The sequence below is a fragment of the Orcinus orca genome, chromosome 3, assembly GCF_937001465.1.
Source record: "Orcinus orca chromosome 3, mOrcOrc1.1, whole genome shotgun sequence".
NCBI classification, from domain to species: Eukaryota; Metazoa; Chordata; class Mammalia; order Artiodactyla; family Delphinidae; genus Orcinus; species Orcinus orca.
Window position 1 is genome coordinate 4,763,228 of NC_064561.1, and position 25,976 is coordinate 4,789,203.

Below are 25,976 nucleotides of genomic sequence, written 5' to 3' on the forward strand. Positions count from 1 at the left end.
TGGGGGTGGGGTAGTGCAGAAATTTGTCTCTGAAGGAAGCAGGCAGTGAAGAACCTTTAAGCTACAGTTGTTGCAAAGAAAAGCTTCAGGAACTCAGCCTCCTCCCTCTTACTCATCTGGAAACTATCCTTAGATGAGATTCTGAATTGTTGGGGGTTTTCAAAACTACCTCCCTGGAGCTCTGACTAGATCAGGTATAACTTTTTGAGCATTAGAAAGGATAATGGGGAAACAACCCAAGTGCCCATCAATGAATGAACAGACAAACAAAATATGGTCTGTCCATACAATGGAATATTATTCAGCCTCAAAAAGTAAGGAAATTCTGACATGTGCTACAACATGGATGAGCCTTAAGGACACTGCGCTCATTGAAATAAGCCAGACACAAAAGGACAAATACTGTCTGATTCCACTCACATGAGGCTCCTAGAGGAGTCACATCCATAGAGACAGAAACTAGATGGTGGGGGCCAGGGGCTGGGGGAGGGGCTGGGGAGTCAGTGTTTCATGGGGACAGAGTTTCAGTTTGGGAAGATGAGAAAGTTCTGGAGATGGATGGTGGGGATGGTTGCCCAACAATAAGAATGTACTTAATACCACAAAACTGTGCACTTAAAAACGGTTACAATGGCAAATGTTATGTTGTATATGTTTCTACCACAATAAAAAAAGGACCATTTAACTCTGTGAACATACAAATATACATGAGTCCATAGTGATATTAAAACAACGAAGCACATTTGTCACCTTCGAAGGTGACAATTGTATGAACTCCTCACTTACCAAGCCTTTACAGCATGAAACCAGCTCCAGTTGATGAGGGAAGAAAGCCCTTTTTGCAGAAAAATGCCAACAAATAATGCTAAAAGGATGACAGAAAAATCACTGTTTTGAAACCCCTAATGAACTAATCATCACAGACAAGAGTCATCAATGGATGCTAACACGATTAACTGAAAGGTTCACGGGAGACTGGATAGTATCAGGTCCACCAATGATCTCCTCATAGATTGCCTGCTAGATGCAAAGAGGGAAAAAATAACTTTCCAATGGAAGCATCATACCGTTGCCACCTTTGTTCAGTGACTTTTAGCAGCAGGGCAGTGGGACAAGCAGATGACAAGTTCCTACTAGGTGCAATGGTAAATACACAGCACCAAAAAAGTGTTCATGCCCCAAACGTTTAACTTGAATCACACCTCTAGTTCCAGTTTACAGAAGAAACACAAAGGATAGAGGCACATGGCAGATGACACCATGAGAAGCAATCAGACAAGTCCAGAAGGCGTAACTCTCAACAGCCTGGCTTTCTGGAGTCAACAGGATGGGAGGAAAGAAATGAGGACCGCCCAGAGTTCAAAGAGATGGTGTCACACCAAATGCAATGTTGGGTACTTCATTGGATCTTGGCTTTGAACAAACCAGCTGTGTCAACTGGGGACATTTGAACTTGAATTATATTGCATTATGTTTAAACTTGTATTTTGTTAGGTGTGATCATGGAATTATGGTTGTGTAGGAAAATGGCCTTATTTTTTAAAGCTGCATAGGGGTGAAATGCCCCCAGGCTAATCGCCTTTAAAATACATTAATTTAAAAACTAGACAGTGCAAATATGGCAAATGTTATGAATTGTTCAATCTAAGTGATGGGCATATGGGATTTCATTACTGGTCTCTATACTTTTCTGCATGTGGGACATTTCTATAATAAAAAGTAAAAATGTTAAAAATGCATCCTTTGGGCTTCCCTGGTGGCGCAGTGGTTGAGAGTCCGCCTGCCGATGCAGGGGACACAGGTTCGTGCCCCAGTCCGGGAAGATCTCACATGCCGCGGAGCGGCTGGGCCCGTGAGCTGTGGCCGCTGAGCCTGCACGTCCGGAGCCTGTGCTCCGCAACGGGAGAGGCCACAACAGTGAGAGGCCCGCGTACCGCAAAAAAAAAAAAAAAAAAAATGCATCCTTTGCCTAAAATTGAACCACTCTTTTCCTTCCTCTGGAGGTAAACAGAGGGCTGCCCCATTTTGTCATTAGCATGGCCATGTCCTAGCCAACACCTGCTGTACACAAACTCCAGAGGATGAATTTTAAACTCATTTCATCTTGACAATTGTAAGAGGTAGGTGTCGTTGCCCCCATTTCACAGGTGAGGAAACTGAGGCCCAGAGGAGGTGAGTTACCTAAAGTCCCATGCTGAGTATATGGCAGAGCCAGGGACCCACCGAGAGTCCAGAGCTACATATCTGCCGCCCTGTGTCTTAGTGCCTACTAGCAGCCTCCCCCACAAGAGCATCTGTACACGTTTGCTGAATAAGGATATCAGGGAAGACTTCCTGGTGGTGGTGGGGAGGGGGGAGGAGATTGAAACTGAGACTTGAATTGCATGGAAGGTGAATTCTGATTTCTTTCGGAGAAATGAAGAATGTTTAGATAGTAAGTTAGAAGGTGGCACTGTGCACAATTTTGCTCTGGTTGTCATTTGCTATATAACAAATCACCCTAAACTGAGTGACTTAGAACAACACTAATCATTTATTGTTGGGACCCAGTTGTTGGACCTTCAGAGATTCTGGTTTCATTAGTCTGGAGTAATACAGGGCCACCTCCCCCTCCCCCCTTTTTTAAGTTCAGCTGGGGAATCTCATGTGCAGACTGGGTTGAGAATCACTGAGCTGAAGTTAATAACACTTTTTGTTGTTATTGTATCTAGTTTTGTGGTTATTTTTGATCCATGGCAAATGACTTCTGTAAGTGACACAATGTTTCCTATTGACTTCAGTAAGAGCAAAGGGAGTAGATTTAAAGAAGAACATAAAGCAAATGGTAGTGTGAGCATTTGGCGGAATGCATGATTGATATACATTATCCTGATGTTGCAAGCATCTGCAATTCAGGCAGGACTTGGCAGATACAGCGTCTCTGTGCCCCTCATGATGTGAACTTACTGAGGCCAAAGAATCTCTCCAACACAGCTCACTCACCACACCAGCAAGTTGGTGCCGGCTATTGGTTCTTCTCCATGTGGGCTCCTCCACAGGGTGGCTTGGGCTTCCTCACAGCATGGTGGCTGGGTTCCAAGAGTGAGTGTCCCAAGAAAATCAGGAGATAGCTGCATTGCCTTGGATGAACTAGCTTCAGAAGTCACATGGAGTCACTTCCACCATAGACTAAGCCCACCCACATTCAAGGGCTCCTTCACAGAGGAGCATAAAGGTCACATTGTTAGAAGAACATGTGGAATGGGAGATGTGGTTGCAGCCATTCTGGAAAATATACCGTCTTCCACAGTTATTAACTCCAATATCTGAAGACCAGGTCCTGGGTAATTATAGATGATAATGATAAACTTTATTTAATTTGCTGTTAAATAAAGTAAAGCCCAAAGTCTGTATAAATATCTACAAGGTCACAGATGAGGGGGACAGGGAGGCACAGACCTCCCCTATCTCCCCATTGCTCACTCTGCTCCCTATACCCTGAACACACTGCCTGGTACATAGTAGCTGCTCAAAAAACATGTCTGTTGCGTGACATGAAATAATAGTGAATCACATCGTGAGAAGGTTAGTTCCTGATGATTTCTCTTCTAGTCTTTCTAATTCCTTCAAGAAGGAAGCCTTGGCTTGGTGTTCACAACTCTTAAACTCCTCTCTGGCACCCTCTTATCTTCCTAATGGCAAGAGAACAGACCAAGGGTTCAGACCCCGGGACAGGTGACTTACCTGGTACAGGGCCCTGCCTGTTCATTGATGTCTCTCGAGGAGCTTCAAAAAATACCAGTGCCCGAGGCCCACCTTCAGAGATTCTGGTTTCCATCAGTCTGGAGTATAGACTTTAAATTGGGGTATAGTTGACTTACAATATTATATTAGTTTCAGATGTACAACATAGTGATTCAATATTTTTATAGATTATACTTCATATAAGGTTATGACAAAATATTGGCTATATTCTCTGTGCTATACGTCACATCCTTGTAACTTTTTTTTTATACCTAGTAGTTTGTACCCCTTTATCCCCTTCACCCATTTTGGCCCTCCCACCAGCCCTCTTCCCTCTGGTAACCACTAGTTTGTTATCTGTATCTCCACCCTGCCCCTGACATTTCTTTAAAATCAGCTGGGTAAACAACACGGTCCTACTATATGGCACAGGAGACTATATTCAACAACCTGTTATAAACCATCGTGGAAAAGAACTTTTAAAAGAATGTATATATATATATATACATATATATATATATATATATATATAACTGAATCGCTTTGCTGTACAGCAGAAATTAACACAACATTGCAAATCAACTATAATTCGATAAAATTTTTTTAAAAATCAGCTGGGGATTCTCATGTGCAGACTGGGTTAAGAATCACTGAGCTGCAGTTAATGGGACTTCCCTGGTGGTGCAGTGGTTAAGAATCCACCTGCCAATGCAGGGGACACAGGTTTGATCCCTGGTCCAGGAAGATCCCACATGCCGTGGAGCAACTAAGGCCATGTGCCACAACTACTGAAGCCCCCACACTCTAGGGCCCAAGTGCCACAACTACTGAGCCCACGTGCTGCAACTACTGAAGCCCACATGCCTAGAGCCTGTGCTCGGCAACAAGAGAAGCCACCACAAGGAGAAGCCCGCGCACCACAAGGAAGAGTAGCCCCCGCTGGCCGCAACTAGAGAAAAAGCCCACGTGCAGCAAGGAAGACCCAACTCAGCCAAAAAATCACTGAGCTGCAGTTAATCACACTTTTTGTTGTTACTGTATCTAGTTTTATGGTTATTTTTGATCTATGACAAATGACTTCTGGAAGTGACCCAATGTTTCCTGTTTAAATACATCAGTGTGAGCAAAGGGAGTAGATCTTAAGAAACAAAAAGCACATAGTAATCTGAGCATGTGGCAGAATGCATGATTGATACATGTTATCAGGCACAAGTCCCACAGCTACAAAGTAACATTTTGGACCTGGGGAGTCTAGCTTCCAGTCTGTAACTGAACTGCTATATTAGGTTTCTATCGCCCTCTAGTGGTCCAGTTTATTTGCACCCAAAGGGAGGACTTCGTATTAATTCCCCTACCTTTCACCTTGTAGGTGGTTCTGAGCCACATCTATAAAATGAAACTATTCTTGTCTATCTGGAGGGGGGTGTCGAGGGTTATTAGGTTCAATGCTGTGTGTCACGGACATGTAAATATGAGCGGCCCCTCTCCTTCCAAAGTCCCCATCTCTCCAGCAGGCCAGATGGTCTTGCTTCTTCTCCTTTTGGAGTGATGCAGTCCAGGGGCTTAGATAACACGCCCAGAAACCCATCTTCTGCAGAGAACGTCAAGTGGTTCATGGATACGAAATCCGTCCCGGCCCCCCAGGTTAAGAACCTCTTACTCTGAACTCTCTCTCATTTACTAAGCTCCAACAGCAGCTTCCTTTCTGTTGTTCCACTTCATTCCCACCCCAAAAGTTTCACACCTGCCATTCCCTCTGCCCAGAATGGTCTTGCCCAGTTCTTGGAATGGCTGGTTTCCTTGTTATTGAGGGCTCAGCTGGAAAGTGCGCTCCCCACTGATCATCCATTTGAAATGGGCGCTCCCCACCCCGTGGTCTTGAGAACATCACCATGCTTTATCTTTTTTGCAGCACCCCTCAGTGCCTTGGTTATGTGTCTTTTTATTTATCTAATGTTGTCTCCTCATTAGGGGAGGGACTTTGCATGTCTTTGTTGTCATATATCCCCAAGGACTAGTGTCAAACATATAGTAGGAACTCAGTATATATTTGTTGAAGAGATGACTGACTGACTGACTGACTGACTGACTGAATGAATGAATGAACAGGTGGGAAAATAGATGAACGGAGGGATGACTGAATGATCTGGATGGATAAATGAATAAATAGATGGCTAAATATGGATGGATGGATGAATGGATGGATAAATAATTAAACAAATGGTTAGACAGAAGGATAAATGAAAATAAATGGATGGCTAGATATAGATGGATGGAGGGATAGTTAACAGTTGGATACATGGATGGGTGGAAGGATAATGAGTAATGGATGATGGAAGGATGAATAATAAATATATGGATGGATGGATGGGTGGATAAGTGGATGAGTAGATGGACGCATGGATGGTTGAATGAATGGATGATACATTAATGAATAAGCAGTAGATAAAAAAGATGGATAACAGATAAAAGGATGGACGAATGAAGGAATAAATTAGTGGATGAGTAAATTAAAGGAGAGCTAGATGGATAGTTCAATGGACAGTTCAAAAGATGGATGGATGGATAAATGGATGGATAAATTACAGAATGAGTAGATGGACGGATGTTTGCCAGACTCCATGCTAAGCACTTTATATGTTACCTTGTTTTATCTACACAGAAATCCCAGGAAGGAAGGAATGTTTTACAGACATGGTCCTTGAACCTCAGAGGCAGGAAAAAATCGCTTACCCCGGATAATACAAGTAGGAGATGGTGGAGCAGAATTCGAACTTACATCTGCCTGACTCCAAGCCCTGGGCTCTTAACCGCCATGGAAATCACCCTCCCCTTCTCCCCTCGCTTTGAGAGCCTGTACCGGCCACTGCAGCTCCTGTACTGATGCCCGTGCCCCAACAGTACCCAAATCACCCAGTCCTGGCCTCCAAGTTGCTCTGCTGTCAACCCCACAACTCCATGGGAGCCGGTGTGAGCCCGTGTGAGGATCTGTGAGGTCTCTGCACGCATGTGTGAGTGTAGAATGAGGTGACTGGAAAACATGTCCCTTCTCTGGGATGCCCCCCAAGTACCAGTGACATTGCACAGCCAAAGACAGGTCCAAAGAGTCTCATAGTGACCGCCACTCTTCATAAGGTGCCCGGGGACCAAGCCCCAGCCTGAGGTCATTCCCAGTGGCTGCCACAGAATCACAGCACCAGGTCATCCAGCCTGGTCACGTGACAACAGTGAACCAGGAAGAGGAAGTGAAAGAGAACAGGGGCAGGTTGTGGAGGGGAGCTCTGCCAGGCAGCCGCCCAGGGTCATCAGACTACAGCACAGAGAGGCTGTGAAGTCCATCCCCTGCCTCAGGATGGGGCCACGGAGGACCAGGAGGATGGGGAAATGGAGCTGGAGGGTGGAACTGCGAGTGTCTCTCAGTCTCCCCATTCAGGTTTCTGTCCTCAGGACGCAGGTAGCTGGGTGGTCAAGAAGCTGGCGGACCTCAGCAGCTCTTGTTGTCATCACTGATCTCCACGTAGGGCAGCCCCATGGGCCAAGTGTCCCGAGGCCAGTAGCAGACTTTGAGAGTTTTGTCCGGCATCTCATACGTGGCATCCACCATGGCCATGATGACAATGCCATAGGGGAAGGTGATGCTGATGAGTACATGCCTATGTGACAGGGTGATGACGGGACAAGATGCCCCTGCAGCCAGCTTGATGCCCCCATCCCCACCTCTCCCTACCTCCCATGGATCCTGACCATCCCAAAGGACCTCCTGGACCTGATCTCCGGACTACACCGTCCCCCAACACACACAGACATACATACACACACACATCCCAGTATCTGTGCCTCCCCACCCTGCCCCCAGGCTCCTGCTCCAAGCTCTGGCATCTGAGAGTTTCTGCTGCTAAGGCCCAAGACCACAGGGCAAATGCTTACCAGATGCTGTGCAGGTAGGAGAAATTAATCCACTGCCAGAAACTGCAAAGCCAGCAGTCACTGATCCAGCTAGTAAACGCAAAAGCCCATGAAACCATGGTGACCTCAATTAGACGCCGAAGCTCCTTATTACTGGTCCTAGGGAGGGAAGGAGGGAGATCAGAGCCTGACTCAGCTAGCAGGGCCCAAAGGAGCTGACGGGAAACTCCTCCATCCAAGGAGATGAGGCTGGGAGGAGGGAAGGATCAAGGGGGCAAGCGGGGAGAGGGCCAGATCTGTGCTAACACTTGCTGAGCCCTTACAAGATGCCGGGTCCTCACAACAATGCTATTATTCCCATTTTGTAGGTGAGAAAACTGAGGCACGCGAGATTAAGTATGTCCCAGCCCCACCCCAAGGTTACACGGCTAGTAAGTGGGGTCTGATTCAGGTTTATCAGAATGCAGAACCCGCAACCAACAAGGCTTTCCGTGTTTGTGTTTTGGGGTGTAAGTGTGTGTGCCCCTGTGGGTCGGTGCATGAGAATTTATGTCTACGTGGCTATGAGAATATATGTCTGTGTGTGCGAGGGTGTATTCTCTGAGGCCATGTCTCAGGACAACTCAAGATTGGAATCTGTGTTTCCCAAACAGCAGAGCTAACCCACTGTCCCTTAGGAAACAGTTTATCAGGGATTAATGGGGCAGTAACTCCTTTATGGATAAAAGCACAAGCCCTGCCCGCTAGCCTGAAATGGGACAGTTTGAACACCAAAAAAAAAAAAAAAAAATCATCAGAAGGTGAAATCTAAGGAATTCCCCAGTGGTGCAGTGGTTAGGACTCTGCGCTTCCACTTCAGGGGGCACAGGGTCGATCCCTGGTCAGGGAACTAAGATTCTGCATGCTGGGCAGTGTGGCCAAAAAAAAAAAAAAAAAAAGAAAAAAAATTAAAATTAGTGAACTCTGAATAAAGTCTGTGATCTAGTTAACAGTATTGTCCCATTGTCAATTTCCTCCTTTTTGAGGCTGGACTGTGGTTACATCCGATGCTGCCATTGGGGGAGCAGGGGGGGCATCTGGGTAAAGGGTACACAGGACTCTGTACTATTTTTGCAACTTGCTCTGAGCCTCTAATTATTTCAAAATAAAAAGTTAAAAATATAGGATAGTGACTGCAATGGATTGAAACACTTCAGAGATATAAACACCCATGAGTTCATAATAATACTTAAAGAAAAAAACCACTTCATTGGTCCTTACTAGAGATGGCTAAGGCATCCACTCATTGCTCTAGAAGTTGATTTTTAAAAGGGAAAGAATCAGTGCCCTATCCTGTCTTTCCTGTCCAAACTGTATTTCAAGGTTGATGAGTAAAAGTCCTTCTATCTGGATAGATGAACTCCAGATAATCAATGCAGAAGGAATAACAGAATCTGAAAATCACCCTTTTGCACCCTCTAATGAGATCACGGATGGAGACAGCATGAAACAGCTGCTGGAATCATTAGGGGAAAGGTCAGTAGAAAACTTCACAACGAAGGGTCTGGATGACAACATCCGAATCTACTGATCAATCTTAATGGCACTAAATGTGGGACAACCATTCATCATGGGGTCTTGATTGGCTGGAACAAGCAGCACCCAGTGCCACACATGAAATGAACAAATTAAATGTAAATCTAGATCTATTAATTTTCAGGGAATACAAAAATAAAAAAGAAAGAAGGAAAAAAGAAGAAAAAGAAAGAAAGAAGGAAAGAAAAAGAAAGAAAGGAAGGAAGGAAGAAAGAAAGAAAAAGAAAGAAAGAAAGAAACCACAGCAATCAGTTGGCCAAATCCATAATGCAGGATGTTGTACAGGATAAACGATCGATTGAGTTTCTGTTATCAAATCAGAGGCATGAAGAAAGGGGGAGGGGGGAGGGGGGGAGGGAGGGAGGGAGGGACTGCTATGGAATAAAGAAGGTCTGAGAGACTGTGTTTGCCTTCTGATTTAAACAAGACCAGGTGTAAGAAGATGTCTTTGGGAAACTGAGGAAAGTTCAGTGCAAAATGGGTATTAGATGCTATTTTAAGGAAGGATCTTCTATTCGTCCCTCTAGATCCTTCCCTGCCTTTCTCCACTCTGCCCTGTGCCTCAGAGGGCAGCAGGGGCAGGGGAGCTAAGCTACGTGGACCTCGAAATAAATATTCCAACAGTATCCTCCATCCACCCTTTGGTTCCCTACTGGGGCTCCCCATTGGCCAACCCAACTGGAAGCCCAAGGACAAGGGAGCCCCTGGATTTGGTCCACACAACCTCCCTGTGGGATTGGCTCGGGCTGGCTACAACCAACAACTGGAGGCCACAGCTCTTGCCAAGGAGACCCCCCTCTGCTAGCTCTCTCCTTCCAGATTCTTGCAATCACTCTCTCCCATCACTCCCCATCCCAGGTCTCCCGATGATCATAGAATCCCACCGTTATTAACACAGAGCTTCTAAATGATCCCTAGTGATTTTCCTACAGCCTGCCCTCTCCTTTGTAAGGAAACGTTTTATTCAACTCTCCTCAAAGGGCCCCATTTGAGAGTCCCCTCTCTAGCCTGCTAAGACCTAGTATGGGCTAAAAATAATAATTCTTTATCAGGTGAGTGAAACCCTGAACAATGAATGGGTGACATTATATGAAATCTGGGGGGAACATAGGACGCAGGTCGGCAAAATGCTAATGTTTGCTGGGGCTGGTTAGTGGGCACACGGAGGTTTGTGATACAATGCTCTCCACTTCTATGTGTGTTTGGGGGTTTTCAGAATAAAAGGGACAAACTCTGCAGTCAGAGACAACCTTAGGTTCAAATCCCGGTCCTGCCCCTATTTGCTGAATGATCTCGGGGAAGGGACATCACCTCTTTAACACAGTGAGATGTTGTGGGTTTTTTTGGCGGGGGTGGGGGGTGCGGTTCTTGGAAGGGAAAGGGGAGCCCCCTCCCCGGGCACCTGCAGCCACCACCCACTTTTTATATTCCTGGGCCACGACGTAGACGACGTGCAGGGCAATGCTGTTGAGGGCGTACGCGTTGATCATGGGCGTCAGGAAGGACAGGAAGGTACTGACCACGGTGGCGGTGATGACCAGGCAGATGTACTGGGGCCTGGGGAGAGAAGGGATCAGCCGTGGGGGGGTGGTTGGGGGGTGTTCCTGTGGGGTTTAGGCAGAGCAATAGGGTGCTCTTGTCGCAAAGACGGATGAGAAAAGGGAAGCTCAGAAAATGGTCTTAAGACTCCCAGGTGGGCTCAGTAAAAGGTCTCAGGGGTCCCAGGAGGATCACATGAAATTTCCCAGGGAACCCAGGTGGGCACAAGCAGGGTCCAAAGGGGGTCCCGGGGTAGGGGATGGGTAGGATGACAAGGGGGTCTCAGGGAAGCTCAAGGGGGCTTAGTCAGCTCAGAAGAGGGTTCCAGAGCCCAGGTGAGTTCAGGCAAGGGATTCAGGTGAGCCGGGTGGGATTAAGGAAGGAACTACAGGGGTCCCAGTGGCTATTAGGAGAGGGGTCCTGGAAGGCTCAAGTGGGTCACACAGGGTCAGGAGAGAGATTCAGATGGGTCTTGAGGTCAAAAAAAAGGGCCCAGGAGGATCCAATGAAAGATTCCGGGCAACCCAGGTGACAGGCTCAGGGAAGAGGTCTGTGGGCCCCAGGTAAGCTTAGGCATGGGGTTCTGGGACCCCATAGTGGGTTCAGACAGGGTCTGGAGAAGGTCCCAGCTATCCAGGTGGGATCAGAGGAAGAATTCCAAATAAGCAGTAGGATAAGGGGAGGACTTCCAGGGGTCGCAAGTGCACTCAGAAGAGGGGTCCCTGGAAGTCCAGTTAGATCAGGCAGGGTCAGGAAAAAGTCCTGGGGTGTTGAGGGGAAGGATTCCAAACACCCCAAGAGGGCCTGGGCAGGGGACCCAGAGGATAGGTGGGCTCCAGCAAGATCGACAGAGGACCGGCCCTCGCCCCACCTGTTCTCCCCTAGGAAGGCAGGGAAGTAGCAGCGGGGCATCCATATGCTGTAGCCACTGGCCAGCAGCCACAGAATAGCGATCTCATCCAGCATCTGGCCCAGGAAGCTGAGTGTCATGTGAAAGTACATAGAGAACAGACCTGGAGCGAAAGACAAAGGCAGGTGGTCAAGGGAATTGTCCCTTCCCGCCCCCACTACCGTACTGTCCCAGCCCCCCACCTACCTACGACTGTGAAGAGGATGAAGGTGACATAAATGTAGCGGGAACGTTTCTGGACATATGGGTGCATCAGAAACATCATGAGAGGCCCAAAGATGAAGAAGGTGACATTGCTGAACTGGAGAAGGAAGGAGGAAATACGGGGAGGGGGTTGTCAGACAGAGGACGAGGAGGGGGGCTGCCCTTAGTCATTACCCAGTCGGTCACCTATCACCTTTCAGGCAGTTGATCAACCCAGGGTCTATCCATCTTTCAGCTGAACTTAACAGCCAACCAGTCATCAGCAGATCCATAACTCCATCCATTATTCTATGGGTTCATTCATTCATTCAATGCATGTGGCAAAGTCTAGCTACTAACTTTCCACATTTTCCTTTCGGCAATAGTGTTCCCCAAGTTTGAGCTGGGCGTCCAACTACTCAACGAAAGACTACATATCCCAGCCTTCCTTGCAGCTCACCGTGGCCTTGGGACCTGGTCTAGCCAATGGGATAGGAATGTAAATGAATCTGTTGCTTCCAGGTCAGTCCTTAAGAAGCAGCTTAAGGCTTGCACTCCACATCTTGTGGACTGAAATGCAAACTTGGTGGTCATGAGTTGGCCTTGGCCTTGTAGACAAGGAAAGACAATGTAATACCCTAGTGACTCGCTTCTAAAAACAGCAGGAAGCAGAAGTGATGGGGCGTGACTTCTGAGGTTGCGTCAATAAAAGTACTGTGGCTTGCACCTGATGGTCGCCATTTCAGAGCACGAGACATTGGAGCTCTAGCCACCATGCAAGGAGATGGGGTACCCTTAAAGCTGCCATGCTGGAGACACCATGTGGAGAGACCACAGAGAGATCGAGAGAGACGCTGGAGGAGCCCCAGCTATTCCAGTCCCCAGAAGTTTGACTCTTCCCAGCCCAGCTACCACACACAGAAGTGAATGAACCTTCAGATGATTCCAGTCCCCTTCCCCCCTTCAAGTCACACCAACAGTTGTCAAGTGGAACACAGATGAGCTGTCCCTGCCAAACCCTATCCAGATTACTGATTCATGAGCAAAAAGAAATAAATAAATAAGTGGTCATTGTTTCAAGCCACTAAACTTTAGGGTGATTTGTTATGCAACATCAGCTAGCTGAGACAAAGAGGAAATATTACTGTGGGCCGGGGTAGGAGAGGAGAAAGGTGTATGGAGGCCAGCTGGCACCGCACAGCTATGCCTTGTCCAGAACCCCATGATTGCACAGCTATGTTGTCTGCGGATTAGTGATTTGCGTCCTTATAATTAGGCATTCACAATGTTCTGGGGCCCAGGCAAGGTTTATTATTCCCAGAATCTTTTCTCATCCTGGCAAAACAACCCTGCCAGGTAGGTTGTGCATCACCACACCATAGAAGTAGATACTGATTCTCAGAGTGGTCAAATGGTCCAGCCCAGGTCACCCAGCCAGTAACTGGAGAATCCAGGATTTGAAGCGAGATCCCACGTGAGTTTCTTGAGACAAGAAGCAGAGTGCTGTTTATCACAGAAGCAGAAATTGCTTCATAGACCTCAGTCGATGTTTGATAATAACACATGATTCAGATAACTAACAATGACCACTAAGAATATGGCAGTTATGGCAGACAGCGGGAATTGAGCGCTCAACAACCATCCTCCCTTCTTCCTCCTTGACCAAACTGATTTGGTTCAGTATTAGGAAGACATATCCTTCTTGGGAGGCAAAGGGGAATAACAATGGGCACAAGCTAATCTGATTCTCTCCTTCTTCTATGTAACAAGGCCACCAAGCTAAAGACTACATTTCCCAGATTCCCTTGCAGCTCCACACAGCCGTGTGACTGAGTTCTGGCCAGTAAGACATGGGCACAAGACATAAGTACAGCTTCTAGGTTGTCTTCTTAAAGGGAAGGGGTGTGCCTTCCCCTCAATCCCTTTCTACTGGGATGCAGATGTGGTGGGATAGCTTCTTGAGCCATACAAATGACAGCAATGGCCTAGAGATGGGAAAACAACCATATAGAAGGAGCCTGGATCTCTGGTACCCCAAAGCTCTCACACCAGCCCTGGGGAGCTTATAATTGGATGTTATGTAAGAGAGAAACAAATTTCTATCTTCATTAAACCATTATTATTTTGGGTCTCTGCTACAGCAGCTGGACTTATGTCTTAACTTATAGATACCCCCTTCCTTCCTTGTTAAATAAACCAGAATTTTGTTCAGGCATCAGGAAGACATGGCTTTTAGGGAGGCAGGATTTGGCCCCAGGGCATAGATCATCCCTATTGCTAAGGATTGGTTAAGGAATGAACGTGTGGTATAATTCTGGCCAATGAAACGTGATGGAAGATCTGATGAGGGGCTCCTGGGAAAGTTCTCTTTACTGAAATCAGACTGAGTGAAAAGCCCTTTGGAGATTGTTGTGATGTTTCAGATGTGGCAGCCATTTTGCAACCATGAGGAAACAAGGTTGACAGCAAAAACAAATACTTGAGGACAGTGGTCTCAAACATTTTGGTTTCAAGATCTTCTTATATTCTTAAATATTACTGAGGACCCTGAAGAGCTTTTACTTGTGTGAGTTACACCTATCAAGATTTACCTTATTAGAAACTAAAACCCCAAAACTTTCAAGACACGTGACTACACAAGCCCACATTCGTTTGGCCATCAGATAGATGATGTCATCACACGTCATGCAGCCTCTGGAAGGTTCTATTGTACCCTCGTGAGAGAATCAGAGTGGGAAAAGGCAAATAATACCTTAATATTATTATGAAAATAATTTTGACCTTGAGGAAACCCTGAAAGGGTCTCAAGGACACCAAGCAGGGTGGCGCTTGGACAATATTTTGAGGACCACTTCTCCAGGGATAGCAGAGAAGAAAGATGGGAAGAACCAAGTAGCCTGATGATGTTGGGCTCTGAGTTAATCTATTCCGGAACCATCTACCTCCAACTTCCATTAAAAAAAAAAAGATATTGTCCTTTCTATTTAAGCTGTTTTAGTTGGCTGTTTTGTTTGAAACCAAAGCATTCCAATGAACGACCTTTGGGATCCAAGTGGTGTGGGATTGGATACATGTTCCCTTGCTCATTAACTGTGGAGCCTTGAGAAGGTAACATCAATCCCTTAACCTGCCATCTCTGCATTTCTGACATAGGCATAACACCACCTGCCTCTTCATGCTGTTGACCCAAAGGTCCCCAAGCCTCACTGGACTCATAAATACAATTAAGGTCACAAGAACATTTGCACCAGAATTTCAACGGCTCAAAGTCCCCAACTGCTGATGCAGGACTTTGATGCCCCTCGAAGTCTCCCCTAGATATGTTGGGGTCACAGTGAGTATCTCACATGGGCTCAGAAACAGGTGTTCTCATGGCCTCAATCCACCTGCCAATTTGAGGTCAACCAGCTTGCTCACTCAATGACACCCTTCCCTCCCCCCAAAAATCTTCCCCTTGTAAAGGTCTCCTAAATTGTCTGCATTCCATCTTAGAAAGTGAAGAGACAGCACCCTCTTAACTAGGATGCTCTGTTATTTTTCAGAACCCCAGTATTAATGATGCTGACTCAAAAATACAGGGCACAGTGGTGGGTGTGGGGGAAATCATTCACCTGATACAAGGTCAGCATCTACTAGCCTAGGTCCTGGGCACCTGTACAGGTTCCCAAGACAGGAGGCCTCCTGATTCCAGGAAAGTCCACAGCTCTCCTGGGGCAATGGGAGAACCAGCTCAAAGGTCACAGTCTGAGAACCCAGCCTTGGCAAACTGGTTCCCCAGCCCATGGTCCCACCTATGTCCTTGTTTTCCACGCCAAGTTCTCTGGTGTTTGTCAATGGACAGAGTCAAACGCATCTCCAGGAGGATCACCCAGTTCACAGTGGCTACTCCAGAACACGGAACACCCCCGACCTGCCCTGTCCGTATCATGAGACCCTACCCCACCGGAATAGACACCTATCCCAAAGCAGGATATCAGACTTTTCTTTGGTGAATTTGAAACTTGGAGCAGACACAAAGCCTGGGAGTCACCATAATTGTGTTGCACCGTTGGCAACTCTCTAAAGAGGCCCTGGGATATTGTCATGATGTTTAAAATACGGCAACCATCTTGCCACCCACGAGAAGACAAGGGTGAGGAAAAAAAAAGCAAATACTCGAGGGTAGTATTTGCCCTTCTTCTGAATCCTGCACACCTACCCTGGGTCACAGCTTTCCCAAAACAACTCATCTTTCCATTTTCTAAGATATTCCACAATATCTTTCTTTCTTTGTTTTGGTTTTTGCTTAATCTACCATTCTATTGCCTGAATCCAACAAACCCATCAGCAGTAGTAATTATTAGCTAGGGTTCTTTGGTAGCAAGCAACAGAAAATGATTCTGGTGAACTTACACTATAAATATAAATGTGTGTGTGTGTGGGGGGGTTACTTATTTAATTAACCAAATCATTCATTCATTCGTTCGTTCGTTCATTCATTCATTCATTATAGGGAGCTCATTAATCAAAGGAATTGCAGAAACCAGAACAGTTTTGACCCTCTAATGGACAGTCTCTTCAGGGGGCAATTTTGGGTATGAATGAAAACAACTGTGTCCAGTCCTTCTGTCCAAGCCCAAGCTTCAAATTCTGGAGAGTGTAGCCTGGGCCACATCCCACCCTTGGCCAGAGGAGGGGGACCACCTTGATTGACCATCCCACCGAGGCCATAACCAGGTGGTTGATGAAGGGAAAATGGGGCCATGGATACTGAATGGGCAAAACCCCAAACAACTCTGATGGTCCCTCTGTCTTCAACCAAACGGCAGCCCTTGGGCAAATCAGGCATAGCCTGAAGATGCTGAGCCATCCAGCCTCCCAAACTGTTAAGCCTCCACTCAAAACACGTCCGTGACTCTCATCTATAAAATCCAGATTCTTCAGCTTGGCTTATAAACTCCCTCCATGACTCACCTTTCTCCACCTTCAACTTTATAATCTGGGTGGAAGGAGTAACTCAGTTCTGAATGAGCCATCCTTTAACCTCCAGGAGTTCACACATACTGTTCCCACTGCCTGGAACACTCTCATTCCCACTCACCCCTCTTCGCCAGGCCAATTACTCCGCCTTTAACCTGGGCATCACTTTCTCCCTAAAGCCTTCCTAATCCCCCAAGGCAGGGTCAGGTGGCCTTCCTTGGTGGCCCTGTGCCGTCCCACTTTCCTGACACTTGTCTGGCTGGAACCATCTGGCTCTCCCGCTAAACCTGGCTTTGAGAATGGGGACTGTGGCTTCCCCCTTCTCCATTATAACCTTAGGAACCAGAATATAGTAGGTGCTCAATAAATCCTGTTGGCTGGATCTCAAAAGAATTCAGGTGGATCACCTGTCACACACATGAAAACACTTGGCAGAGGGTCTTGCATCTAGAACCTTCTGAATAGAAGGCGCTACAACTGTCACTTTCCAATCTATTGACAGCCTGACTTTACAGATTGTTCCTAATCCTAGCACACCCCCTCAAGGTCCGCCTTTCTAGTTCTTGTTTGGCAATGGGGAGCTTAAGTCTCAGAGAGGTGGAGTGATTTCTCTGAGGTTGCACAGCTCTGGGGGACTCCGAAGTTTGCTTTGACCCCCCTGCTTTGAAAGATTGGAGGACTAGATGGGTGGTGAAGATGAAGAGGGGGCTCCCCTGCTTCCCGGCTGTGTGATCTGGTGTCTCTGGGTCCCCCTTTCCTGCGCCAGTGAAGTCGGAGAGGATCATCAATGCCACCGTGAAGGTTGTTGGGGGGAGGGGGATGCATGAGGCCAGGCATTGAAAAGCTACTTCGCCAGGGACATGGTTTTGGCTCAAGAAATAGCAAAGGCTGCTGCTGCTCTTGTTACTGTTGAAGGAGATAATAATAACAGGCTTGTGGTTGGTATCAATGCTCCACGCTAAGTGGCCTGCAGGATGAAGACAGGTGTTCTCAATAACGTCCCTGAGTGTGCAGAATGAGGACAGAGCAACGGGCAACGCCTATAACTAATGGGCTCCGAATGCCGCCGGGGTTTGTGATAGAATCAGAGACCACCCTGACACCAGCGTCTCCCTCTCTGCCCTCTGGGGCTGAGCCCCCGCGTTTCCCAACCACCGGCCCTACCCAGACTCAGAGAGGCAGGCAAGGTACCCGCCCGAGATCGTGGCCAGTCCTGAGCTCTGGATACAGGTGAGCTGGATTCCTTGGGCCCCAGCCCCAGCAGGTGCCTTCACTTTCATTCATTCATTCATTTACTCAACAATCATTCCTTCAGTACCTACTACGTGCTCAAGGACCTTACCAGTGCCTGAAAACAAAGTCACTGCCTTTACGGTGTATCCAGTCAGAGTTTGGGGGATGCTCTATGCTTCATTTTCCTCCTCTATAAAACAGAGGCCCTATCTCCGAGCGCCACAGTGAGGATTCGAGAACCGAGTGCCACGGGACCAGGGGGGTCGGCAGTTTTGTTCACTGCTACAAACCCCAGGTGTCTAGGACAGTGCCTGGCACACAGTAGGTGCTCAGTGAATTTTTGTAGCGAATAATGCATGCAAAGAATACGTGTCAATAATGCACATAGGTGTCTGATGCATGTGCTGTGTACCATGGGGTGACTATTATTCTAGAATGCTTTGATGTTTTGATCACCCGTACCCAGCAGGACGTCTGGTAGGTGGATGTGGCTGGATCCTGAGGACCGGAAGGAGGAAAAGGGGGAGAGATGGAGGGAAGGTGGGGAGAAGGAGGAAGGAAGGAAGGAAGGAAGGAAGGAAGGGGATTGACCTGAGTAGACGCCTCACCTCAGTCTTTTTCACTGCTTACTGCTTTATCATCTCTGCCCTCCCCACCGGACTGTGACTTCCAAGAGGACAGGAAACACCTGTTTTATCCCCAGCCAGTAGGCTGGCATGCACTCAAGAAAAATATGTTGACTCGGTCAAATCAAGAAACATGGCCGGGGGGCTTCCCTGGTGGCGCAGTGTCTGAGAGTCCGCCTGCCGATGCAGGGGCCGCGGGTTCGTGCCCCGGTCTGGGAGGATCCCACATGCCGCGGAGCGGCTGGGCCCGTGAGCCATGGCCACTGAGCCTGCGCATCCGGAGCCTGTGCTCCGCAACGGGAGGGACCACAACAGTGAGAGGCCCACGTACCACCAAAAAAAAAAAAAAAAAAAAGAAACATGGCCGGGGGTGGGAGGGATAAACTACAGTTTGAGATGAACAGATGCACACTACTGAATATAAAACAGATAAACAACAAGGTCCTACTGTACAGCGCAGGGAATTATACTCAATGTCCTATAATAAACCATAATGGAAAAGAACGTGAAAAAGGGAATTCCCTGGTGGTCCAGTAGTTAGGACTCCGCACTCTTACTGCCGGGGCCCCGGGTTCAATCCTTCGTCAGGGAACTAAGATCCCGCAAGCTGCATGGAGCGGCCATAAAAAGAAAAGAAAAGAAGAGAAAAAGAGTATATATTCTTTTTATATATATGTATATATCTAAGTATATGTATATTTGAATCACTTTGCTGTACACCAGAAACTAACACAACATTGCAAATCAACTACAGCAAAAAATTAAAAAAAAAAAAAAAACATGGCCAAACCTCCCCTTTCTCTTTCTCCCCAGTGCCAAAGCTCAAACTCCCACCACCACCCCTGGCCCTGTCACCTGCCGAGGACCCCCGTATGCATCCATTCCACTCATGCACATGAGTGTCAGTGCTGGGCTGGGGGCGTGGACCACCAGCCACAGTCCCTCTCCGCATGGGACTTACTTGCATGAATTAAGATGCACACGACATTGTTAATCACTCAGTAACTGAGTGGCCTCACAGCACTGTGCGTAAGTGAGAGACTCTGAGACTAGGTGGCCGGGGTTTAACTCTGGCACTCTCAGCATTCACACGCTTGCAAGTCACATGCTGTGCAACCCTGGGAAGGAAATGTACCCTCTCTGAGCCTTTATTTCCCCCATCTGTAAAATGCGGAGAATAAGAATTTTATGAGGATTACAGTGCTCTTTTATTTGACATTAACAAAATTAATGTCAAATAAAATTAATATATGAAAACTTTCTCATTTCTCTGTGCTATATGTATTTCTAACAACAACAATAATAATAGCTTCAACTTATTCAGTGCTTAGGATGTGCCAGGAGCTGTGAGTTTTTTTAAATACCTCTATTTTTTAAATTACAATATAACTCACAGACTATCAAATTCATTCTTTGCAAGTGTACATAATCTATTCAAATGTTGTGCAACCATCATTGCTAATTCCAGAACATTTTCATCACCCCAAAAGGAAACCCTGTACCCATTAGCAATCACTCTCCCTTCCCTTCCCCCAGCCCTTGGAAACCATGAATCCACTCTCGGTCTCTGTGGAGTTGCCTGTTCCGGATGTTTCGTATCAACAGAATCGCATACTGTGTGGTCTTTTGGGTCTGGTTTCTCACTGAGAATCATGTTTTCAAAGTTCATCCATGTTGTAGCATGTGTCAGTGCTTGACTCCTTTTTAAGGCTGAATCATATTCCATTGTGTGGATGGAGCACATTGTGTTTATCCATTCATCCACTGATGGACATTAGGGATGTCCAGTAGCTGTATCATCCTCTCCATCGTCCTATGAGTCAAAAATTACTAGCACCTCACAGAAATCCCCTTTTTGCACAGGTACTCAGTAAATATTTGCTGAATAAAAGGAATGAATGGGGACTTCCCTGGTGGTGCAGTGGTTAAGAATCTGCCTGCTAATGCAGGGGACACGGGTTCGAGCCCTAGTCTGGGAAGATCCCACACGTCGCAGAGCAGCTGAGCCCGTGCACCACAACTATTGAGCCTGCGCTCTAGAGCCCGCGAGCCACAACTACTGAAGCCCGCGCGCCTAGAGCCCGCGCTCCGCAACACGAGAAGTCACTGCAATGAGAACCCCGCGCAACGCAACGAAGAGTAGCCCCCGCTCACCACAACTAGAGAGAGCCTGAGCGCAGCAACGAAGACCCAATGCAGCCCAAAATAAATAAATAAATTAATTTTTTTAAAAAAAGGAATGAATGAATGAGTTTTTCTTCCCTAGCGTGTACCACCCTCTGGCAACCTATACTCTTGACTCCTGTTTATTGCCTGTCTCCTCCATCCCCCAGGACACCAGCCCCACGAGAGCAGGCATTTTTGTCTGCTTTGATCACCACTGCGTCCCCAGAGCTGGAACAGTGACTGGTTGCACCAATTCCCAATGAATGAAGAGTGAAATAAAGGGGTCATTTCAATCTGACCCCTGTGTCAGCCCCGGGAGGCCAGCAGGTTGCAGATCAGCGCTGCCTGTTTTTCCGAAGGAGAAGAGAGGCCCAGAGGGACCTATCGAGTCTGGGTCTGGGATGTATCATGAGCATGGTCACCAGTTTCATGCGTGCAATTATTCAATTAATCGCATCTCTCCTCCCTGAGGGCAGGAACCATGCCCTCCTCGGTTCTGCGGGACCTGGCATACAAGAGGTGCCCTGTAATTAATTGCTGTTGCTGTGAGTTTTGAGGAGGAGAAAGGCAGAAGAGGGAGGTGTGGTTTAGAGCTCATGGGACCTGCTGGTCACAGCCAGGCGCTCAGAGAGGGGCGGGCCTCCCGCCTGGGTCACACAGCATCCAAGGAAGAGAGAGACTGGAGTTACTAGCACACTGCAGAGGCCAACAGCGCCAAGGCTATCGGAAAAGAAGGTGGGGACGCTGTCGGAGGTGGGCACCGCAGCCTACACCCTCCCCGCTCTCATCTCCCTGTCTCTTTGATACCCACCCACCCCCAGACTCCCCCTACTCATCCCCACTCCTGTGCCTTTCCTATGCAGCTCCCCACGCCAGGCACACCATCCCTTTGTTCTGGATCTGAGCATCTGAGAGGGAGTTTTCTAGAGAGGATGAGATGCGGAGCCTCTGAAGCTTTGGCAGGATCCCAGGGAAGAAATTCAGCAGCACGGCTGCCTCTGGGAGCCTGGGGCGGGGGGCCTTGAAACATCTCCCCACACCACTTGAAACTCTCCTAAGTTGTCAGCAGCCCAGAAGGAGGCCACACCTGGAGGCCACCAGGCCAAAGCAAACAGGTGCCAACTAGAGCGGCCCACACCTTGACTTCTCCCCCTGCCCCACCTGCCCCAGCCCCTCCCACACCCCCGACCTCTGCTCCTGTTGGATCGCCCTTCCCGGCTCTCGGTTAGACTGTGAAACGCAGCCAGGTGTTCCAGCTGCCCCCAGATCATCAACTCCCCCATGCTCCAAAGTCAGCCATGGCTCCCACGTGCCCTCACGATGCAGCACGCACTCTTTTGCCCTGCTTTCCTGATTTAGCCCCTGGAAACCTCATCAGCACTTTTTCTCTCCTTCGTTTCCTCCCCCTCAGGCAGGCAGCCTGGGCGTTGGCTCGAAGCTAACAGTTCTTTTCTCTCACCTCAAGACCTTTGCGTATGCTGTTTCCTTTGCCCCATACACCTTAGAGAACATTTACTCATTCCTTAAGCATCAAGGTTCCCTCCCCATTCAACAAACAGAGGCGTCACGCTCCACCCCATGGTTCCTCGCCATCCCACATCTGCCCCCTGTTTTTCTCCCTTTGCCACGAGCTAACTGTGGGGGTGTCCATTTCTAATTCTGAACCACCAGCCCAACAACCCGGGGGCACTGAGCCTCTCTGGGACCCCAGCATCACCCAGCACAGGTTGGTTTACAGCACTTTTGTTGAATGAATGAGTCCGTCAGTGAATACAGGATAAATTTCAAAGGCTCCAACTCAGCATTGAAAACTTCATCTTTATCTCTCCCCATATTTTAGCCACAGAGACATACTTTCCCAAACTGGTTGTCCCTCTTTTACTTCCAGGACTTAGCACACCCTTTTCTTATCTTCTGCTCTCTTTCCCAGACTCCTGCCCTACTTGGCGAGGTCCTATTCATCCTTCAAAAGCCAACGCCTAGGTGCCCTCCTCTAAGAAGCCGAGTCCTCCAGTGCGTCCTTCGTCTGTACCCTGACCGTGTGCTGGGCTGGGCTCTACTTCCTCCAACCCCAGGCTCAGAGCTCCTTGCACGTAGATCAACAAGAAAGCAAAAGATTCTTCAGAGAACACTCTTTTCCAATTATGAGCTGTGATTCCTAAGTGGATCATGACAAAATCCATATGAACAGATTTAAAATTTTTTTCTGCTATATATGTGGTCTTTCATTGACATACCTAGACCAAAAGCATGCTTTTAAAAGCCTGCCTAGGGCTTCCCTGGTGGCGCAGGCGTTAAGAATCCACCTGCCAATGCAGGGGACACAGGTTCGAGCCCTGGTCCGGGAAGATCCCACATGCCGCGGAGCAACTAAGCCCGTGCACCGCAACTACTGAGCCCGTACTGAGCCTAGAGCCCGTGTTCTGCAACAAGATAAGCCACCGCAATGAGAAGCCCAAGCACCGCAATGAAGAGGAGTCCCCGCTCGCTACAACTAGAGAAAGCCCGCGCACAGCAACAAAGACCCGATGCAGCCAAAAATAAATAAATAAAATAAAATTTAAAAATTAAAACTAAAAAATTAAAAGCTGCCTAGTAGTTTGACATCTACTCAAGCCCTACAAAGATTAGTGAAAACGTTATGGCTTTTGTGTGGTCCATGTGATAAGGATGATGTTTCCAATTTTAAAAGGGACTTCCCGGGCTTCCCTGGTGGCACAGTGGTTGAGAGTCCGCCTGCCGATGCCGGGGACACGGGTTCGTGCCCCGGTCCGGGAGGATCCCACATGCCGCGGAGTGGCTTGGGCCCGTGAGCCATGGCCGCTGAGCCTGCGCGTCCGGAGCCTGTGCTCCGCAACGGGAGAGGCCACAACAGTGAGAGGCCCACATACCACAAAAAAAATAGAATAAAATAAAAAAATAAAAGGGACTTCCCTGGTGGTCCAGTGGTTAGGATTCGGCGCTTTCACTGCCAGGGCCCAGGTTCGACCCCTGGTGGGGAAACTAAGATCCCACAATCCCTGAGGTGCAGGAAAAAAAAAAAAAAAAAAAAAAAGGTTGAAGGAGGATGTCATGGAGGGGAATTTTGCATGAGAGCACACGGATGCGGAAGCAGCCCTCATCTGAGCCAGCCCTCTCTCCGTGCCTTCTGCAGGGTGGGCTGGACAGGGAACTTTCTGGACTAGGGAACGCAGAGAGGAGGAGTCCAGAACCCCACACGCTCTTCTCAGCCTCCAGGCACCAGCACATTCAGCCCTCTCCTATTTTATAGGGAAGGCCACCGAGGACCAGAAAGGGTCGGTATCTCTGGCTCAGGAGAAGCAAAAGCTGGGGCGACCTCAGGGACCCCTTGAATCTCAAACTCTTGCCTCCCAGCTCTGGGAAGTGGTGAGGTCAAAGGTAACAGAGTCAGAGCAACCTGACACTGAGCTCCCCTCCCCCAAAAAAACACCTCTCCCGGATATGCCAAGTTCAAATCCCACCTCTAAGTACCACAGTTACCCTGGGCATATCCTTCAATCTCCCTGAATGCCTGTTTCTTAATCTGGAAAATGGGATTAACTAACTCTATATACTATACATGCTGCCTAATTCCCAATGTCATGGTGAAGATTAAATGAGGTTTTCTCAGGCAAAATGTTTTGGGCAATGCCTGGCACACAGTAAGTGCTCGGTAAAGGCCATTATTTGTGTGAATTCATGCTCACCATTTATTGAGCACGTACTATGTGCAGGGCACAGAGCAAAGGACATTGTCTCATTATCTGCCAATCTGGGAGCTCCAGGAAGGCAAGTCAACTGCCTTATTCACCAGTGTCCCCAGCACCCCACACAGGATAACTGTACGTGTCTCTGGTCGCTTGCATCTTTCAAGCTTTGGTTAAATGCCATTGCCGTTGAGGCATCCAAGAGTTTTGAGCCCTTCCAGTGTGGTCCTGATAGCAGGGGCTGGGTGAAGGATGACCAGCCATCCTATTTTGCCTGGAACTGCAGGGTCTCCTGGGACACGGGACTTATGGTGCTAAAACCAGGACAGTCCCAGCATACTGGGATGAGTTGGTCACCCTGGGCTGGGGATAGAGCTGAGAACAAGGCAGACACAGCCATCTCCTCCAGGAAGCCCTCCCTGATCCACCCCTCCACCAATGGCTCAGGAGCTGCCTCTAGGCTTCCCAGAAGCTGCCTGTGCGCCTCCCATTACAGCACCATCATCCTGGGTTGTGGACACCTGGAGTCGCACCTGTATCCTCTGCTCTGGGAGGGCAGAGGCAGCTCTTTTCCAGGTTACGCGGGCATTTCCAAAACCTACCACAGAGCCTCATGCCTAATAAAGACAGTGTAATGAATGAAAGCCAGAAGGCAGGCGTTGCCTAACAGATGAGCAAACTGAGGCTCAGAGAGACGGCTGCTCGGGTAGGATTTCCCAGCGGGGAGGTGGAGCAGCTGGGGTTTGAACCCCTGTTTGCTGAGACTCTGTCCCACCAGAGGCTCCCGCCCGGCCCTCACCGTGTTGTAGAACTCGGCCACCAGCTCCCAGTGCTGGAAGTTGCTCTCACACCAGTCCACCTCTGAGCTCTGGTAGGCGAAGATGCTGGGCATCCTGACGCAGTGCCTGCCATCCGCTGGCTGTGTCTGGCAGAGAGGAGCACGGGAGCCTAGAGAGGGCCGGGCCCAGCCAAGGCGGGGAAGAGACGGTGGGGTGCCCCACAGCAGGCAGAGAGGAAAAACCTGCTGGACGGCTCCCTGGTGGCACCAGGACAGCCTGCCCGGTGTGGTGGCGGCCAGCCACTGCCCTGGGCATAAGCAGAGGGGTTGGCACTGTCCAGGCAGGGCAGGGGTGAGTGGGGAGGGGGCCTCCCTTCCCTGCCCCCCTAGGAGTGGGAGTTAGGGGGACTGTTTTTTGGAACAGTAATTTAAAATAATGGTGATGGGGACCTCCCTGGTGGTCCAGTGGTTAAGACTCCACTCTCCCAATGCAGGGGGCCCGGGTTCCATCCCTGGTCAGGGAACTAGATCCCGCATGCTGCAACTAAGACCTGGAGCAGTCAAATAAATAAATAAATATTAAAAAAAAATAAAGTAATGATGATGATGATCCCACTGGGATGAGTACTTTGCCATCCCCACTTTGCAGATGGGCAAACTGAGGCAGAGAG

At 48.3% G+C, this 25,976-nt stretch overlaps 1 protein-coding gene across 2 annotated transcripts; it reads right to left on the reverse strand.

The window, feature by feature from the left end:
• On the reverse strand, positions 1-25,586 carry ACER1 (alkaline ceramidase 1). Of its 2 annotated transcripts, XM_049707624.1 has the most exons (7): positions 25,327-25,586; positions 11,840-11,954; positions 11,615-11,756; positions 10,624-10,761; positions 7,651-7,788; positions 3,724-3,833; positions 1-3,319 (listed from the first exon to the last, which is right to left on the reverse strand). In XM_049707624.1, exons 1-7 carry the CDS (start codon positions 25,417-25,419, stop codon positions 3,216-3,218), a joined length of 840 nt encoding a protein of 279 aa, XP_049563581.1. In that variant the 5' UTR covers positions 25,420-25,586; the 3' UTR covers positions 1-3,215. The 2 variants fall into 2 exon arrangements, with proteins under 2 accessions (XP_049563581.1, XP_004277312.1); XM_004277264.3 differs by lacking the exons at positions 1-3,319; positions 3,724-3,833 and adding an exon at positions 6,349-7,376 and having other exon boundaries at positions 25,327-25,541.
• Positions 25,587-25,976: the final 390 nt, after the last annotated feature.

What these genes read in the sequence shown, in the direction of transcription:
- ACER1 (XM_049707624.1), bottom strand. Translation starts at nt 25,419, where the DNA reads ATGCCCAGCATCTTCGCCTACCAGAGCTCAGAGGTGGACTGGTGTGAG. An exon ending in TGGCCGAGTTCTACAACACG is followed by an intron (nt 11,955 to 25,326) that starts GTGAGGGCCGGG and finishes TTCCTTCTCCAG; the next exon opens with TTCAGCAATGTCACCTTCTT. An exon ending in CATCCTCTTCACAGTCGTAG is followed by an intron (nt 11,757 to 11,839) that starts GTAGGTGGGGGG and finishes CTTTCGCTCCAG; the next exon opens with GTCTGTTCTCTATGTACTTT.